Raw genomic sequence first — 20,282 nt, 5'->3', positions numbered from 1 at the left:
CTCATTTGTCTCGTTGCATTAAATTTATGGTACAAGATGTTTCAGTACTGTAAGAAGCATTCCAATAAAGGGTCATTTTTACTTTCCCAGTGAAAAGTAACCGATATCGTGCCCTACAGCAGGGACCATTTTCTGTCTGATTTATTGCATCCTTCTCCCCTGAGCCTGTAAATGGCTGTGACTCACCTCCGGAGTATTGGAAGCTTCCATTCCCTGTTAGCTGGTGGCTACCAGATCTATAATGGTGAAACCACAAAAGGCTATGCTGAACTGACATTTGTTACAGCAGCCTGAAGGGCACGGCTTCCAACCACAATGGCTACAAGCTTCAGCCGAAACTTCGGTTGTAATTCACTGAGTGCCACACATGTGATGCAAGTTGTAAGATCCCACGTTGGTCAAAGACCTCTGGGGAATCTCGCTCTGTTGGAGGCATTTCCAGCTGTTCACAGGACTTAACGATCAGCCTGTTAGTGAACTGCTGGCAAAAAGATCTGGCTTGATTTAGTGTTTTAATAGACATATTATGCAGAAAAGGAAATCTATAATATTTGTTTATAAATGTTTGATGCCAGTTAATAAATATGATATGCAGAGTCTCAGGGATGGCTGGACTAAGGGATTGGATCGTCCAGTTTTTCCAAAGCAATGGGATATGGCCTCAAGGTTATACTTGTTACTTCTATGGGTCTTCAGCTGCGATTTACTCAGCAAAAAAGTTGTTTGTTTTTATACTATTTATAGTCCACCTTTCTCACTGAAACCAAAGGTGGATTACGCAGCATTGGTACAGTTTAAAAGAGTTGAAAGTGATTTGAGAGAGTTGCTGTAGCACGGTGGTTAAGTGGTTGGCCTGTGAATTAGCACTCTGCTGGTTCAAATCCCACTATTGCCACCCTAGTCGGCATGAAGAGACAGACACCAAGTTTGGATATAAGGGCCACTTTATTAACTTCATACAACTAGAACAAGCCAGAACAGCGGCAAGGGCCTAAAGTGGTATAGGTCAAGCCATGGGGTCCACCCTGGACCGCCACCTTGACCTGTCTGGGCGAGCCCCGAAGCCCTGGGTGTGACCCATCCATGGATGGTGCAGACCTGGCCGGCCAGGCAATTTGGTCACCCCTCTTTCAAGCTCCTGAATACCTCAGCCGTACAGCAGTGAGGGAAGGACTTGCATGCGGGGGTTCCCGAAGGCGGCCTGCCCCTGCAGCTGGCAGCCATCAAAGCAGTACCAGCCCTTCAGGCAGGCCCCTCTTCCCACCAATAGGGAACCGCCAAGGGTGCTCACTGGCCTGCACTCTATCTCAAACTCAAACCTGCCAATGACACTGCTAACCTGCACCACCCTTAGCCAATGACCTCAATTCCCGAAATCGGTACAAGGTAGGCAAAAAAAACCCCTCATTCCCATGCCAAATTGGAAAGAGGGTACAAAATTCCTACCTGGCTCTGATAACAGCAGCCGGCTAATCCTGTACCAATACAGGCTGAGGAGGGTGGGCCGAGCGACTCTTCCCAACTGCAACTGGGCAGGGCGGAGCAGCCTCCCAAGGCCCTTGTCTCTGCCCTCCCAGCCAAACCCTGGATTGAAAGGAAGGGGGGGTGCTGCCTCCCTCCTTCCAGGGCAGCAACTAATGGCCCCCAGCTTTAGCAGCGTAGCTTCATGCCGGGAAGGGGCCATATTGCCATGAGCTCAGTAGGTGGCCTTGGGTAAGCCACTCCTCTCAGCCCCAGCTCCCCAGTTGAATTGTAGGAATAATAATAACGCTAACTTGTTCACTGCTCTGGGTGGGGTACTAATCTGCCTAGAAGAGCGGTATATAAGTGCAGTTGTTGTTGTTGTTACTATTACTATTATTACTACTACTTCCCAGGCCATACACACATATTTTGTGAAACCTGCTGAAATCTCTGAGCAAACAGGATTCACAGGCATTTGAAACAGCACAAAACCCTGCAAAACTTGTTTGCCAAAGGTAAAAGCGGAGGGAATATATACAATTCCTCTTTCAAACCATTTTCAGCACTCTGCAAGTATGCATGTATGTGCTGTCAAGTCACAGCCAACTCACAGCCCCCTCAGCAAGGGGCTGGCAAGGCAGGCAGGCTGACTCCCTTCTTCGCAGCACCCCTTCCACTTTCTGACTAAGATATAAGGGCGCGGGGGTCGGCATTCCTACTTGTATCTGACAAAGGAAGCTTGACTCTAAAAAGTTTGTATCCTGAAACACCTCCCTGATCTGTAAGGTGCTACTGGGCCCAAATATTGCCCTTCTACTGCAGACCTACACTGCGGCCCACCGGAGTGTTTCCACAGACTCGCAAACGTATTGTGTGTCTGCTTCTGGGGGCCAGAACTCGCCTTGTCTGCCGCTGGAGGCGCAATGTTTTGGATCCCAAATGAATACAAGATAAGGACAAAGGCTGCCACTCCTCTCATACGTCATGTGGAGCTGCTGTTCAACTTGGACGGGGAGAAACATGCCGAGCACATGTTGGGGACCCTGGATCCAGCCTTTGCAGTAATGTGTAAAGAGACCCATTCTATAATTATATGGCAAACTAGTTGTTTCTCTTTCGTTGGCTTTGCTTATGTTAGTTTTGCCTGCCACAGACGGCCCCTCTGGAACTCACTGCCTTTTGTCACTCTTGTTTTCTGCCTCAGCCACAGCGATGGCAACTGGTCTGTACGAACCCAGCTCTTCCGAAGGGAGCAGCTTCTGCGAATTGCCCCTCTAACACACTCACTTCTGTGCTTTGTTGTCTCCGCAGTTCATTTTTGCAGTTACAAGGAGAAATTTATTGGTCTGTATTGCCGCCTTTCTGCTGTCATTGAGCTGGATTTTCTGAGCACCCAGCAGTCCCTGAGGGAGGCAATTTCAGACAGTGAAGTCGCTGCTGCTAAACAAAGACACCAGCAAGTCCTAGATTACATACAGGTAAGCGTCTGTTTTCTGACTAGTCAAAGGTGATTTCTAGCAGGGGCTGTAATTTGGAACCTAAATGGAGAATTGTTGGGCAAGACTCAGTATAAAGACGTTTAGTGTCAAAGTACAATTTGGGTTTTATGAAATAGCCACTCTGCAGCTCTTCTACCACCCCCTCCCCAGTTGCTTGCTTTTTGAGAGAATTTCATGGATAAAATTGTACGACATCTATACAGGAGTGTTGCAGAGAGATGTGTCAGCTTGGGTTATAAATCCCATTCCCCTTCCAATACGAGCAGAAACTGTGCCCTACAATTTAGTCTGGATCAGCCTTCTACTTCTAAGCTGAAGTCATTTTTTCTTGCTGTCATTCGGCACTGAAAAACACCCCTGACCACTCTGGCTCTTTTGACAGAGGCAGTTGTACCAAGAATAAATATGAAGCACCTACTTTAGACAGCAAAGCTTTGGGTAGCAGAATGAGAGATAAACCAGACATATCAGCATGTGGTCCCACCAGGAGTGGACATAGGCACGAACAGCATTATGAAGGGAAAAAACCTACGTACAGGCCGCTCAGCTGTTCGCGAACAGGCTGTTCGTGACGCACGACTCCAGACGAACTGGCGGTCGGTGCGAGCCTTGTCCGTTGCGCTCGGCTGCCGTTCAAGAAGCTAGACACTCAGGCGCCTTCAATCAATTGCCTCGGCAATGTCTGCACTCCCTCTGTCGCCCTGGACACCCCAATCAAAGCCCAACTTATCTTGATGGGCAGATCTTCCTTCCAAGCGTGGAGCTGCAAATCAGTAATGGTAACGGGGGAGCAGACACCAGGGGGGAGGGAGGGAGGAGGGGGTTGTTCTGTGACCATGGGAACTCCAATCTCATCCCTGCAAACCCTGTTAGGCAGTTCTGATTGCCGACCACAGGCCCCCTGTGTTTCTCCATGAGTCCTCAGCTTATAAAAGGGCACTGCGCTCCCAGTTCTGGTTTCACTTTCAGCAAGCAGTGAAGTGGGACAGAGCTCTCAATAGCATTTCGGAGGAGAGAGTGGGAGAGTGCATTGGAGCTGGGCTTTTTTTCTGTGTGTGATGGGTGGGATAGGGAGCTATCCCCTCTGGTTCCAGGGCTGCTACCAGGTCCTGGGGCCAAGCTCAGTGGGCACCTTGGCTGAGGGCTCACATTACTATCAGTGCCTGATCTGATCACGTCTCTGGGAGTGCTGCTGGGCTAGGGCTCTACCCCCTCCCTCTGGTTCCAGGGCTGCTACCAGGTCCTGGGGCCAAGCTCAGTGGGTGCCTCGGCTGAGGGCTCACAGTGTTCTCTCCTTTTCTGTCCCCCTCAATTCTAGTTTGGTGGCACAATGAGTCTTCCTGTTGTGTTGGCCACCAAGGGTGGTCATGGGGTGAAGTGCAAAGGCAGTCCTCCTGGTTTACTTGGGGAAAGCTGTACTGGGTGTGGCTTGGGGGCAGCAGAGAGTCCTCCCGCTCCCCCAAATTCACCTGTGGGGGCTGTGAAGGAGGCCAAGGGGGTCTTTCTGCTGGGGGGAAAGGATCTCTCTCAACATTTTGAGGAGGGGGTGGGTGACGGATCCCTTGAGGAATGGTTTGTGTTTTATGAAAGATCCCTCCTGTCTTCATCCCAAACTCTCGGTAGTGTCCCCGCCTGCAGTCCACCCCTCACCCTGTTGTCCGTGGCCAGCTCCACAGCGCAGCCTGTAACCATTCGTACTCCTTCCCCTGGGACAGTTAGTGGTCCACTTTTCAACGCCTCCGTATGGAGGCACTTTCGGGCCCTTCCTAATGACCCCTGTGTGGTGCGTTGCTGTGCCTATGATATCCTGGTGCACAGGGGCAAAAACCTGAAGCACCTGTCTTTGACAGTCCTGAGTCAGCACCAGAAGATGCACTACCCAAGCCTGTCTCCCTCCTCACCCAGAGAAACATCCATTGGGGGGAGAAAGGGGGTGACCAGCTCTTCTGAGCGGGGATCAGTGGGAGGGTCACCTTGCCCTGAAGGTGATGCTTGTGGGAGCGGAGCGCTTCAGCAGGCAGCACTTGTGGAGGTTGTCCCTTCGAGGTCTGGGACAGCACCACTTAGAATGTCGAGGTTGAGGGCTCAGGAGGCGGGCCTTCACGTCTTGGCAGAGACAATTGCCCTACATGGCTTGCCAATATCCATCGTGGAGTGTGTGGGGTTCCGCAGGATACTAAAACATTTCGCCTCTTGGTTCTCCATGCCGTCGCCACGCACCCTTGCCTGTCGAGTCCTGCAGGTATCTCGAACGAGGGCTGGCATGTTTGGGTCAGGTTTAGCCAGGCCCACTCCCACTGCTAGCAGGCTTCTGAGACCTTGATAGGCCTTCCTGGCACAGCCAGATCATCATGACACCTCCTTTCTGCGAAGGCAGGAAAGTGGGTGATGCTGGAGGCAGCCTCCTTTGGGCACTTGCACAAAAGCTCAGGAACTGTTGCACGTATAGTTGAGCCGCATGGTGGCCCTATCCATTGCAAACGCTGTACCCTCTGAGCAGGGGGGAATGGGTCCCTTGACTCATGTCCTTCCCGCAAAGGCAGGAAGGTGGCCGATGTCAGCTGCTGCTGTCCCATTTCTGTCTCTCCCTCTCTCCTTTCGTCCATCTCATCCTTTCCGCAAAGGCAGGATGGCGGGTCATGTCAGCTGCTGCTTCACGACTTGGACTATCCTATTACTGCTCCCTCCTTGGTTACACAGCTCGGTTGTGATCGCACAGCTGATTGTATGGTATAGGGTTACTGTCGGTTGCACAGCATGGCAGCTCCCCTGTCAACAGGACTGGACCTCTTTGAGCCGGGTGGGAATGTGTCCCGCGACCCCCATCCTTTCCGCAAAGGCAGGAAGGTGGCCGATGGCAGCTGCTGCCCCTGCCCTATTTCTTCCTCTCCCTCTCTTGGACCCCTCTGACCGCTCCCAACTACCTCTCGCCTGGGAACTTTCCAGTTCCCAATCCACACCTCTCCCTCCCAGGTACTGCCACGAGTCCCTTCCCCACCACTTGAACCACCCCATCCCCTCCTTTCTGTGATGGCAGGGAGGTGGTTGATGCCAGCAGCCCCTGACTGATCGGGGTCTTCCAGGCCCTGTCGCAGGATCTTCCAGGTGCAGCTTGTCGCTGTGGCCAGAACCTCTGGGGCCCCCTCTCCCACCCTGACCACTTTGTGTTCCCTCTTTCTTCCTCTCCCTCTCGGGTACTGCCACAAGTCCCTTCCCCAACACCTGCACTGCCCTGTCCCCTCATTTCTGTGATGGCAGGGAGCTGGGTGAAGCCAGCAGCCGCTGATAGATCGGGATCTTTCCGTCCCCCTCGCAGGATCTTCCAGGTGCAGCTCATCGTGTGGCCGGAACCCCTGGGACCTCCTCTCCCTGACCACCCGGCGGCTGCAGTCTTCGCCCACCTTGGTGCACAAGCAGGGCCCTTTGAGGGGCGGGAGGGTTCTTTTCCACCTCCTCCGCTACCGTGCAGGCCTGCAGGGCAGCGGAGGAGGCCTCCACCAACCCAGTATCAGATTGAAGCTAAGTGGGGCTGGGGCTGGGGCTATGGCTAGGGGGTGGGGGGTGGGCCGTTTAAAGGGCCCTGCCACTTGCAAGTGGCAGGAAAAGTTTAAATGGCCGTTTTCCCCCCGGGGAAACGGCCATTTAAACTGGCCCTTTAATACAAACCAAACGAACCAGTCGTCCAGTTTGTGGCAGTTTGTGGCAGTTCGTGGAAATGAGCCTCCATGAACCCTGGTTCACGAACCCCGAACTGGGCTGGTTCGTGGGTTTTTTTAGGTTCATGCCCATCTCTACTTGGGACCCCCCGATTCAAATCTTCCCATTGTCCCCATCATTATTGCCACAGGAATTGCTTCAGTTTGCATCTGGCATTCTGAAAGAGCTTTCTGTTCCGAACTCTGGCTGGTTTTTACTTGTTGCCTCAACCAGACATTTAGCCAAAAGATTTTCTCTGTGATTTTCTAGTATGTGTTTGAATAGAATTATTTGTACATTTATGATTGCTTGTGCGGGCACACCTGATGATTCTTTGATAAATTTAATACGAGTTTAACAGTAAGTCTGATAGTTTTAGTTTTACAGATGGTTTTAGAATGATTTCTGTGCAGGTCTAGCTCTGGGGGCCTGGAAACTCCCTGGACAATAAGTCCTGTTCTTTGGCTTCCCGAGGGTCATCACAATTCAGGCAGTTTAAAGATCAGAGTTTGCTGAGCAATCATTTTGCAGGGCCATCGAGGAACGTGTTTTACAATGCAGAGTTCCTTGGCAAGTAAGGCTGGGACACCTGCCACCTGCTAGCCTTGGTTACGTGAATCAAGCGGCTACCCGATCTTTGTCCCACAGGCCTGAGCTGGCCACCTGTCAGGTAAACGAACTATGTCCATACAGCTTTCAAGCTTTCTGTGCCTTCTAGTCACTTAAAATTCAAACCTTCCAATTATATGCAAAGTTTTTGCCTGGACCCAATCCTGTCACAGCAGAGACACTGTTCTCCTCTCATTGCAACTAGAGGTGCATAAAAGCCCCTTCTCAGCCCCCAAATTTTTGTAGTTGATTCCTGGATCCTACCTGCTACCCCAGCCCCAGCTGGCTTGACCTGGCTGAAATCTCTTAGTCCCTCTGGGCTTCCGAAGGATTTCAACAGACTTCCGGTGCCCCAGAGCCTCTGTCCTTCTCCCGATTTCTACACATACTAGGAAAGGGATATCTTCGCTCTGCATTTTTCATCTAGCTCCCCTTATTTTCCAGTTCACACAGCATCACACAGAGAGCTAGCATTCTGCTTCTTTATGCTAGTTAGAAAAACTAGACACTCACTTGTTTTAAGTCCTATTCCCCATTTCCTCTCACATTTACACTTTAAGCTTAGAGATAACTATTGCTGCAAATGGATTTGTAATAGTTTTGGTTGGTTCTTTCTGGGTTTTATTTAGAAAAGTGCTAGTTGCTTTTGTTTTATTTTAATAATTGCTAGCAGGATAATACACCCCTTGGATGTACCACAGCCGCAACACCTGGCACCTGCAAAAGGTGTGCTGCGGTCACTGCTGGTAGAAAGCGGTGGGATGCTGGCACCCAGAGGTGCAAGAAGGCAACTGGTGGACTCTGGGAGACCCAGGAGCAGCCCCAGACAAGCCCCAGAACCCTCCTCAGGTGCTAGGCACCGAGGGGCAAATCACACAGGCCGGAGATACCCCTGCCCCTGACCCTGCGCACACACTGGGTGGGGCCAGCAAGCTGGGCGTCAGGCCCACAGAAATGCTGCCTGCCATGGGGACCTGCCTAGCCACAAGGATGCCCAGGGAGAAAAGGCTACCAGGCTGTCTTGCCTGGAAAGGCCCTGCTAGCCCCATCCTCTAAGTAGGAAATAAGGGGAAAGCGAGAGACTGGAGCTGGGGAGGGACACCTGGAAGCCTCCCCAGCTGGCTCAGATCAGGAGCAATCAACCCACAAGAGGAAGGGTGGAGAGCAGGGCAGGAAGCCCTGTATAAGCAGGCTCAGTCGGGACCCAAGGGGTGGAGAGTGTAGGAGAGGGAGGGGGAGGGGGAGTTCACTTGGCAAAGGATGGTGAAGAAGTGGAGGAAGAGCAGAGGCTACCCGTGGACAGGTCCCTAGGTGGCTGAGAGGGTGCGAGGGTGATGTATACCCCCCCTCCTTCCACTATCCAGGGGCCAGTCCCAAGCCGGCTCATGCCCAAGGCCCCTACCGTGGATACCTGCGCCCAGAGGAACCTGACACTAATATTGTACCCAATCCCCCAATAAACTCCATATTTCTCTTAAAACCTTTCAAATCTGTTTCTGTTGTCCTTTTCCTGATGAATCAGGCTCTTCACGGCCGCCCTGTTTCTACGTCCTGCACAAACAAGCAAGCGACTTCCCCATGCCCGTCGGAATAGGCGAGTCCACGTGTTTGCAGGGCTGTGGTAGCAGCAGCCCCACAATTTTGGAACAGTCTCCCCAGGGAGGTGTGCCTAACCCCATTACTTTCAGTCTTTAGAAGGCAGCTGAAGACGGTTTTACACAGAACTGCATTTGACTGATAGTTTTAGATTGTGATTTTTAAATTGAGTTTTTGAAATGTGTTTTTATTTATATTGTAAGCCTCCTTGGGTGTTGTAAGGTATAAAGGCAGCTAATAAATGTTGTTTCATCTAAACGGCCTGCAGAAATGGTTAGATATTTTGGTAAAGAAATACATATTTATTTTGCCTGTTCAGACCGTGGCAAAGCTTGGATCAGTGGGCACTGAGCTGGCCTGGAATCTCGCACGAGCTCTGTGCGGTGCCTACAAGAATACCACACTGTCATCTATGCAGAGAGTGGCGCGTCCACCCAAGGCACGACCATATGGAACATGAATTGGTCCAAGCAGAGTTCATGCAACGGGTCTCTCCCCGTTCCACTTTCCCACTCTAGCCTCTTTTGCTCCCTAAAAAGCCACTCCTGAAGGTCCAGGGAAATGAGTGTGAGGAGGGGGGTTGCAATGGGGAAGGGGATTTCGCCTCTCTTTTTGTGGAAAAATTCCGCTCTCCTGCTTCTTTGTCCTAAATTGCCCTCTTCTCTATCAACTTGTCACCTTACCAAAAAAGCAACTGTCTTTGTATAAGGTGCATTGGCATACACCTTCACATCTGTGTTCAGGAGTGTAGTGGTCTGGTGCGCTCGAGTCTGTGCTAAGTTCTGTCACTTTCTGCAGTAACGTTTATGGCCTTTTAAAGCTTCAGATATCCTGGGCTCATCTCCTCAAAGTCCTATCCCTGTCTTTAAAGAAAAGACTGAAAACACCCTGTGAAGGGTGCCATCCATGCACCAACATCATGAGAACATCACCAAGGGCAAACGTACTGGTGCTTTTTGTAGCTGCTCCGCCTCTCTGGAATCTCCCTCCCTTGGAGGCATGCTAAGAGTAAAAGCAGAACATACTTTGGAAGCAAGGTAAAAAAGTACATGTCTGATGCCCCATAGTATGTTCTGGCTTTCAAGCCACCATTGTGAAGACTTGCCTGCCCTTTAAAAAATACCAGGAAGATTAGCCCTCAGATGTCCCCGTGTCACACCTATTAAGAGGGGTGCATAGCTGATTGTATGCAAATTTGTCATTATTCTTAAAATAACTAGGCCTAGCCTCAATATGAAAAAATTGGTCCAGTACTTAGGAGATCAAGAGGCATGTGTGCGTTTTAGAGGGTTACAGTATACAATCTGTGCCTAACATGATCTACAGAGACATAGGCATGTGGCAAAGAAAGAATACCTTACGAATTTCCACAAAAGGGCCTCAGTCTAAATTGGTAGGGAAAGCGAGCGACTTGGCCTGCAGCTTTTGTAACTGTTCCTGCCCATTGCAGAATGGAGCAGTCTTTACAGCCGCTGTCTTTGACCAAATGATTGTGACAGTGTATTAAGCTTGTCAGGTTCCCTCTCAAATTGAAACCAGCTGGATTCTGCCTATTGGCAAAAAAAAAAAAAAAAAGCACCACCACCCTCAGCCTACCACACATACCGCAATCTTCAGGAGCAACCGCAAAACCACAAGAGTATTTGTATGATCCCAGATCTAAGACAGTGCTGAAGTCACGACACAAACCAAACATTGTAAAGAGTGAAGGAGTCCATAAAAGCTGTTCTGAAATGGGAGCTGGAGAGAAACCAGAAAGTTAAAAAAAATTTAAATACAGCAGATAAGGTATGTTGTGTCTAAAACAGACCAGTGGGCAGTCGGGAAAAGCAGCATTTCGGGAGGGACCAAGGTAGACCTAGGCTGAATAGCTGAAGCTGAAATTGCAATTAAGTAGAAATTTCTGTGTACAGTAACATGCCTGACTCTCATAAGAGGCATCGCTCATACAACAAGGCCATTACCCTGAGGTCTCTGTTCATAACAGAACGGAGAGAGAAAATGTTTTCATTAAATATACTGGTCTAGACTGGGTCATAAAGGGAAAGTGGGAGGACTTGCTATAAAAAATCATTCCATCAAAATATTCAGTACTGTTTTTATTCAGGGGCATGACATGGTGACTCAACATTTATTTGTTTGTTAGTTTGATTTAGGTATTTTAGGTATTTAGGCAAATTGTGATCCTCCCTGAGCCTGCTGGCATGGGGAGGACGGAATATAAATCTGATAAATTAAATTAAATTTTATTTTTTCTTATAATCCCACCTTATCACAAAAATTTAGGGTAGGTAAAAATATAGTCATGAAAAACAGCAAAACACCCCCCGCCCCATCGTTTTTTTCCTGTCTCCCTTTTCTTTTTTGTCTCTAAAAACATATACATAATTAACTCCGGAACTAAAAACTGGCTTGGTTGAATAAGTATTACAGCCAATTCTCATAACAGATGACTTGCAATTCTCTATTGCAGTGCTATAAATTGAGTACAAAGCAAAACCTTGTGATGTTTCAGCTTACTTTGTGATACTAGTTTGTGTCAAGTTGAACACCTCTTATGATTGCCTTGACAATTTGCCCACAATTCAAAAGGAGGAGAGTTTTGAGTCGTTTTGCAGGTGTACAGTAACAGCATTCCCGTGACAGCTGCTCTTCACGCACAATCACAATTTACTGTCCCAGCTGGGTTACAGGTACCCACTGAGCCGTCATGTGTAGATTGTGAGCCAAATGAAATCAACTATACGTGAATGTGCTGTTCTGTGCCTGTGCAGTCGGCGCATCCCTCAGTCAGCAACATGCATTGTGTTGGCTCATGCCCAGAACTAACTGAATAAAACTACATTTCCCAGATGGAAGCACAAAACTGTTTAAATCCCATTAATATGAATGCAAATGCATGTGTTTGGCTTTGGGAGTCCGAGAAAAAAAACGGGCAAGGCTGAAACACCAGAAATACCCTCCATGCCACTTCGCCCAGGTCATCAGGACTGACACAACTTAGAACAAAACCTGTTTCATAAACTGAGATTTGGGTGAATTGGGCTGATGGGTGCAGGAGGGAGAATGGAACAGCTATGAGGAAGTTTTTGTAATCCAGACAGAACAGAGATTGAATTAGCCGGGCAAAATGGCCACGCCTGCAGCAGAAACAAAAGCTAGGCATTTTCAGTTGAAGAGAATGGATGAGGAATGAGCGTGGGGAAGGGACGGTGAGAATGTACATGCGGCCAGCCAACCATTTTGGTTCCAATTTCAACATTTAAAGGAAAGATGACCTTTTCTTTCATTTGATGGTCTTACTTGCTGAACACAGTGGCCACTGAGCAGCCCCCTGCCCTATAGGTATTATTACGTGTGTGGGTGCCATCCCATTATATGTACGAGATCATTTTTAATTCCAATTGTCACTCCGTTTGTACAGGGCCTCTTCTGTCCATTTTTGACAGGAAACCATGATTGTAAATTCACTCCCCCAGGGAGGGGAGGAGTGCTCATTTCATCCCAGTATTCATGTTGGTTTTCTGGACTGATGGCTGCATTCACCAGACTCAAGGGCACAGATCATGGATATCTGTTCACCTGTAAAAGACAAGTTGCATGCACTGCAGCCCTAATTCAGGTCAGGGTCATGCGGGGGGGGGGGCGCAGTTAACACTTTGGCCCCTTTTCATTTTTCTTAAGTGAAACTGGGATCCCCATGTAGTGATTTAAAGAGGGAAAGGGACATGTGAATAATAGCACAGAGTATCTGGTTAGAATTAGCAAAACCAAACGGAATAGTTCGGCTCCTTTTCCCCTCTCCACGTGGTTCTGATCTGAGTCAGGGCTGTGTGTGACATTTGTCCTTTACAGTGGTGCAAACCTGCAGTCTTCTTCACCTCTATTTGTGTTATGATTTTATCCCCAGCAAATCTGCTAGGGACGGGAGTGGAACTCTAGGACACTGGAGAAGCTACAGCGAATGCCGGCCTGTGTTTGCCCCTGAGATTACATTCTGTTCCCAGGACGCTGATGCACTATCAGAGCGTCCTTGAGTTTGCTTAAGAAATACAAACTATAAATGCTGTGAAATAGATGAATGAATAGATAAATGCTTCCGTCTGTAAAGAGCAGAAGTGGTCTCTGAGGTATGTAGGGCCCAGGGTGTATCGAAGCTTGAACATCTAGAATCATCATCCCTCAAGAAGGCAATAGGAGTCTAGCGTGGATTCTAGCCCACCAGAGCAATAGATTCCTGAGAGCAGAACTCAGAGCCTCGCTACAAGTGACATCTTACACAAGAATGGCACTTGATCATTTTCGCAAGTCTTTCTAGGAATTGAAGTCCCTCTCCCCCACCCCTTTTCCTTCTGTTCCTTCCCCTCTCTGTTAGAATGGCTGCCTGAAGAGACGGAGAAAGCCTGCTTTTGCAAATCGCTCCTCCAGTCCCAAGCCTGCTCTCAATGATCTTTGGGGGCGGGCAGCTGCGACTTTCTCAGCTTTCTCCAGAGCATCTCCCCCCCAGCAAGACGATTAGCAAAGTTGCAGCTGCCCGCCCCCAAAGATCACTTAGAGCAGGCTCGGGACTGGAGGAGCGATTTGCAAAAGCAGGCTTTCTCTGACTTTTAAGGCAGCGATTCTAACAGAGGGGAAGGCCACTAGGACTTCACCGACATGTCGGCTTTCTCCAGAGCATCCCCACCCCCCCAGCAAGACGATTTGCAAAAGCTGCTATCGTAGGCTTTCTCTGTCTCTTCAGGCAGCCATTCTAACAGAGAGGGGAAGAAACAGAAGGAAAAGGGGTGGGGGAGAGGGACTTCAATTCCCAGAAAGACTTGCGAAAATAATCAAGTGCCGTTCGCGTGTAAGATGTCACTTGTAGCGAGGCTCTCAGTGAACATACAGATGCAAGTTTTTATGAGCTGAAAAGGCTGTATGGGAAGGGGACATTGTCAGACACAGAAGAGAGGGGGTGGGTGGTGTTTAACATTTCCAAAATTGCTAGGGAAAATAGTGTTGGCATTGGTTAGATTACGCCAGATTTCTGTGCCTTAGGTCTGAATATATTTTAGGTACGGACATTATTTTCTTCAGAGGCACTACAAAAATTATGAAGACACAAAGCATAATTCTCTCTCCTCTCCCCCCTTGTTGTCCATTTCATTTTTTAAATGAGGGGCTCTTTTCACTATTGGGATATAGCCTGTCAGTGGAAGGAAAGATAGTTTAAACTTTTTTTCTTCAGCTTTTTTTGTAAAGCTTCTGAAAAAGTCTACCCCTATATTCAAAACCTGTCAGTCATGAGGGATGGCAGTTTGGCATCAAAAACAATGACTTTCATTAATACAGATCCATATTTTTTTCTTAGTGCCTTTCTAAGGTTTGCCTCTCTTTGTGTGCATGGCGCTGCATAGATTGGCATTGCCTCCTTTTTTTCTGCTTGGCACTTAATAAGCTGGGTGACCTTGGGTCAGTCACAGCTCTCTTAGAGCTCTCTCAGCCCCACCTACCTCACAGGCTGATTGTTGTTGTGGGGATAATAATGACATACTTTGTAAATCACTCTCAGGGGGCATTAAGTTATCCTGAAGGGTGCTATATAAATCAAATGTTGTTGTTGTTATTTCCCCATCTGCCTCGTTTCTATCACAACCTCCTCTTACCACAAGCCACTTTCCTCCCTTGTGAAGTTTTAGACACTTGTTTGCCCTCACAAATCTGTGCCTGTACCCTCCCAGAGAAAGGGGCAACTGGGGGAGGGAGTTGCATTGAAAATGCAGGCGGTAACCACACCTTCCCTTGCCACACACGGCTTTCCTGCTCCAAGTTGCCCCTTCCTGAAGTGGCTTTCCTCTGCCAAAAGCAAGTAATTGGATTTTGCCTTACCCGTAACAGTTCCACACGGACAGTCTGTCCCTTGCGGCCGATGTGTTCTGCTGCTGCATCGGAATGATCTTCACAGAGCATTCTGTTGCTATGAAAATCTCGATGTTAGAAAATTATAGATCACCGTAGATCACAGCCCCATCAGCAGAAAGTAAAGCCGCCATCTTCCTACGCAGTCAGAGTTGGCAAATGCATGCTAGAAAATTGGTGGTTGAGGTACAGGGATAAGCCCAAACTCCTTCCATGATAGGTTTTGTTCTCTCGGCTACCTACCCCAGGGTACAGAAACTGTGAGTCCTCATTTCCTCTCTCTTGTGATGTATGATTGGTGACCTATTTAAAGCCACCGTTTCAGACAAAGCCGAGTGTTTTCACGTCTTTGTCTGCCATCTTCCTCACACAGCAAATTGATGAGATTTGGCGTGAAATGAGATGGATCAATGAAGCACTACAGTATGCAAGGTACAAACAGCCGGCGGCTGGCTTGCCAATAATGAAGATGGTGGATCTGTCTGAAGAACAATTACAAAAGAAGATAAGCTCAACATCCTCCCATCTCGACTGTCTTCCATCCCTGCCACCCTCACCAGAGACAGAGACCCAGCGGAGAAAAGCCGTGAGTGGTAAGGGAGAACATTTCCATCCCTTTGGGGTCCAAGCAAGCCCAAATCATGGTTCTGGAGTCACCTGGACTCTAGAACCACAGTTGTAGCTGCCTAGGGTAATCTTCATGCTACACAAGTGATCCCTGAGGTGGTGCCCACTGGAGCAAAGGCACCTGCTGATGTATTTCCTGGCACCTGTGGGCTTCCTGTGCTGGCAGTCCCCAGGAGCATCTGGTGCCAAAGCCTAGGCAGGGACTGTGGCACTGGCCCCATGATGTGGCTTCCAAACAAGCACCGGAAGTGATGTCACGGCACTTACAACATTCTAGAAATGTCCTCGTACGCTGCTTGGCGCTGGGCATCAGACCTTCAGCAGGGAACAAGCAGCAGCCTGAAGGCCATAGCTGGCACACGGGGACGTTTGGGGAAAGACAGCCCTTCAGCTTCGTGGGCCCTAGGGTTTTAACTTCTATCACCAGCACCTTGAATTGAACTTGGAAACCAAGCAGTAGCCAATATAACTGTTTTAAAATAGCCAGATCTGTTCCTATTGTATCTGGAAGACTCAGGTTTGAATCCTTGCTCTGCTATGGAAAGCTTGCGGGTGACCTTGGGCCAGCCACACTCTTAGCTAACCTACCTCACAGGGTTGTTGTGAGGATAAAATGGAGAAGAGGAGAATGATGGGAACTGCTTTGGGTCCCCATTCGGAAATAATATAAACCTTGATAGTAATTATGCTGCTGCAATCTGAACTTCAGGTAGTTTGGCTGGAAAACTAGGTTTCATGCAGTGAATCCTACAAAATATTTATTGACTTACAGAGAGCCAGTTTGGTGTAGTGGTTAAGAATGGCGGGACTCTAATCTGGAGAACCAGGTTTGATTTCCCCACTCTTCCACTTGAAGCCAGCTGAGTGACCTTGGGTCAATCACAGCTCTCCAGAGCTCTCTCAGCCCCACCCACCTCACAGGGCGATTATTGTGGGGATAATAATACCGCACTTTATAAACCACTCTAAGTGTTAAGTTGTCCTGAAGGGCAGTATATAAATCGAACGTTGTTGTTGTTACAGCCTTTCAACCCTCATAGGGACACCAAGGTGGCTAACAAATTAAAACATACAAATTAAAATCTCATGGTAAAATCCATTAAAACCATTGCAAAAATACAACAATAAAACAATTAAAACTGAGGCTTAAAATTAATACAAGATTAAAACAATGGTCAAAATATCAGGGAGGGAGGAGGTATCATTGAGGGAATGCCAACCAACACAAGCAGGGTTGACAGCTTCCCTGGGGGCCAACCCGTGGAATGGGAGTAGAGGCAAATCTCCCATGGGAGAGAATGCCAGAGTTATGGTGCCACCATTAAGAAGGCCCTCTCCTAGGCTGCCCCCTGCCTAATCTCAGGTGACGGGGACACCTGAAGCAGGGCCTCCCAAGAAAACCACAGCAGTCAGGTGGGTTCAGAAAGAAGTAGGCCCTTAAGATATGTTGGTCCCAAACAATAGAGGGCTTTAAATGTCAGCAGCATCAGCCCCTTGAATTGTGCCTAGAAGCAGATTGGGAGCCGGTATAGCGGAGCCGCAGCCTGGAGTGAGATGTTCCCTTCGACCGACTGCAGTCAGCCTCCAGGCTGGAGCATTCAGCACCCGTGGAAGCTTCTGAACACCTTTCAGGGACATTCAGCGCCATTCAGAACACTAAATTTAATTTAGACATAACCAGAGCATGTGCTGTAAGGATACCAGGCACCCCTCGAGAGACTTCGCTTCATGAGTGAAAGTTCTTTATTGATAAGATCATACACTTACGCCACATTTGCTAGGACTGGCAGCTACAGACAAGTATAAAGCAGATATACGTTCCCCAAGGCTACACCTAATCCCCCCCACCTTTCTCCCAACAGTCCTCTAACTCTGTATTCAGGAAAACAGGCGGTGTGATTCATGGACTGCTTAAGGTCAAGCAGGCTCCCAGGCTCAAGAGAGATTACAACAGGAACAAACACCTCCCATTCCCACTCTCCCACCCTGGGTGCAAATAACAGAAACACCCCAACAGCATCCGCTTCAGCTACAGGGGGTATTGAATATGACAGGGATATCTACTATTCTGTGCCTCCGAAGATCAGTACCCACCCACCCACCGCCCGGCTTCCCCGGGTGTTGATTATGGAAAGCTCCAATCAGGCTCTCACATCAGTAGACTTAACCCATTCAGCCTGGCTTTTGGGGAAATGTTTCCATTGAATTACATAGTGCAGCACCCCCCGCTTCCATTTGGAGTCCAAAATGAGCTCAACTCCTGATGGGGCTGTCCATCTATAAAGACTGGAGGTGGGGTAATGGGGTCAAGGTGCCACTTGTCCAGTCCAGGGTCCTTCCTGAGGAGAACGAAATGGAAAACGGGGTACACGTGTCTCCAGTTTTTGGGTCATTCTAGTTCCACAGTAACATCGTTGACCATACGGATTGCTTTGAAAGGCCCCAAATACTCTTCCATCCTAATTTCTTGCTGGCTTGTGCTCCTTTCAGATTCTTTGTGGATATAGAAACACCGTCTCCCACCTTTAAGTCCCAAGGGGGTGAATATGCTTCTTATTGGCCTGGAATTGATAGGCATGTCTAGCCCTCTCTAATGACTGTTTCGCTACATCCCACTGCGACACAATTTTAGTCCACCAGTCACTCAAATCACCCTCCTTTACATCTGGGACTGTGCCTAGCATTGGCAGAGGCTTTCCTTCAAAACCATGGAGCTGTGCAGGCTATTATTGTAGCAGTAGTCTGCTTAAGGCAAGAACTCCACTCAGTCATCACGTTGATAGTTGATATAACATCTCAGGAACTGTTCCAGTATCTGATTAGTACGTTCTGAATGTCTGGAGTTTATAACCCCTGCTCGATTTCTGTTACCTTCATAAGCTCCTGTCAAAAGATGGCAACAAATTGAACCCCCTGTTAGAGATTATCTTGTTTTGGAAAGAGTGTAAATGGACCATGTTCTACATGAATAGGGTGGCTAGTTTCTTTGCTGTGGGGAGGTTGGAACAGGGAATAAAATGTGCTTGTTTGGAAAATAGATCAACTACTACTGGGATTACAGTTTTTCCCTTAAGCTCAGTGATGAAGTCCATGGAGGTGGTAGACCAAAGCCACGATGGGGGGTCCCTAGCAGTTGTAAGAGACCTGGAGGCTCCCCCCTGTCTTTTTCCCATCAAACAAATGGGGCAACTGGACACATATTGAGAAATATCTTTCCTCATTCCTGGCCACCTGAGTTACCTTTGTGTTATATGCAACATTTTTACAAACCCCAAGTGCCCTGATGTTTTGTCATTGTGGTATTTTTTCAGCACCTCCCCCCTCAGGGCTGCTGGCATGCACAATTTGCCCTGTCGGTACCAGCATCCGTCCTCCCCCTTCTCCAGAGAATCTTGCAGCTTCTCCTCTCCTCCTTTTCTTGCTCTGACTGTCTCTAGCCAGGAGTTCGATGGGGGAGCAAGGAGGTTTTGTGCTTGCCTGCGCATTAGCACTGCCCCTCCCAACTGTCAACAATTTCCTCTTTCTAACTTTCATGTTGAGGGTGTTGAGGGAGGCAGGACAGAGCATCTGCTAAGAAATTAGATTTCCTTGGGAGATGCTTGAGTGTAAATTGAAACTTGGAGAAGAACTCCGCCCGCCGGAGCTGCTTTGCCTCCAACCAGCGGGGCGATCTTCTAGATTTTTATGATCAGTCCAGATCTCAAAGAGTATTTTGGCCCCTTCCAGCCAATGTTGCCAAGTGGATAGGGCTAACTTGATGGCTGCTGCTTCCTTGTCCCAAACCGTTCAGTGTTTTTCTGTCTCTGAAAACATTTTGGACACATGACCGCAAGGGTGTAGCTCTCCATTACAGCCTTCTTGTAAAATTATCCCCCCCCCATCACCACATCACTTGCATCCACTTGCACAGTGAACTTCTTGTTTTCACCTGGGTGGCACAAGACAGGTTCAGAGGTGAACACAGTTTTTAACCTCTCGAGTGCCTGCTGGCATTCATTGGTCCACTCCAGCTTAGCACTCAGTTTTAGCCCTTCTGATCCTTTTCCTTTCGTTTTTAAGAAGTCTGTTAAAGGTAGCACAGTTTGGGCAAAGTTTTTAATGAATGGTCTGCAAAAATTTGCAAAGTCCAGGAAGGATTATAATTACGGTCTTGTTTTAGGAGCCCCCCGTTCCGAGACATTTCTGACTTTTTTTCTTTTTTTTTTGTATTTTTTTTTATTTTTAATATCTAACATAGAAAACTACAAAAGACTACAAAGATATAAGGGAAAAGGGGGGGACTGGGGAAAAGGGAAGAGCAACATATAAACAAAAAACGCACACTATTCTACATGTCTTGTATTCCCTTCATGCTGCAATTTTTCTTTAAAGTTAACTTTCTAATATGCTATCAGATTGGTAGATCTTATACAATACAGACTATATTCAGGATCAGGTCTTCTTCCCCCCCCCCCCGCGTCTCGGTCTCAGTTCTCTCTGTGCAGCTGCAACAGCTGCGCTCATTCTCTCCTCCCCCCCACTTTCCCCTTCAGACTTTGAACTTTCTTCTTGCTGAAACTCCTGATGGTTGAACAAAAAGTCTGTCAGCTGTACTTCCGATGTAATCTTGTAGGTTTGATCCTTATATCTGAACCAGACGCCTTTCGGAAACAACCATTTGTATTTTACATCACATTTCCTCAGGAAAGCCGCAAGTCTTTTATACTTAAATCTTCTTTTACGAGCCAGAAATGGAACATCCTTCAATATTTTAACCTTGTTGCCCAAATAGTCCAAGTCCACATTGTACGAATTATATAAGATGGTGTCCCGAGTCTTCTTAGATGAAAAGTCAATAATAATCTCGCGAGGCAGCTGCATACTTTGAAGATGTCCGACGGACTTCCAAAATAT

At 48.2% G+C, this 20,282-nt stretch overlaps 1 protein-coding gene across 1 annotated transcript in view; it reads left to right on the top strand.

The window, feature by feature from the left end:
• ANKFN1 (ankyrin repeat and fibronectin type III domain containing 1) overlaps nt 1-20,282 on the top strand; it is a 221,764-nt gene that overhangs the window by 190,484 nt on the left and 10,998 nt on the right. The window contains exons 15-16 of the mRNA XM_054978644.1: nt 2,776-2,942; nt 15,136-15,355. Of these exons, the coding sequence (XP_054834619.1) occupies nt 2,776-2,942; nt 15,136-15,355 (387 nt within the window). The remainder of the gene's footprint in view (nt 1-2,775; nt 2,943-15,135; nt 15,356-20,282) is intronic.

This window comes from Eublepharis macularius, chromosome 4 (genome assembly GCF_028583425.1).
Source record: "Eublepharis macularius isolate TG4126 chromosome 4, MPM_Emac_v1.0, whole genome shotgun sequence".
In the NCBI taxonomy this organism is placed as follows: Eukaryota; Metazoa; Chordata; class Lepidosauria; order Squamata; family Eublepharidae; genus Eublepharis; species Eublepharis macularius.
This window is presented reverse-complemented; position numbering and strand designations above follow the sequence as displayed.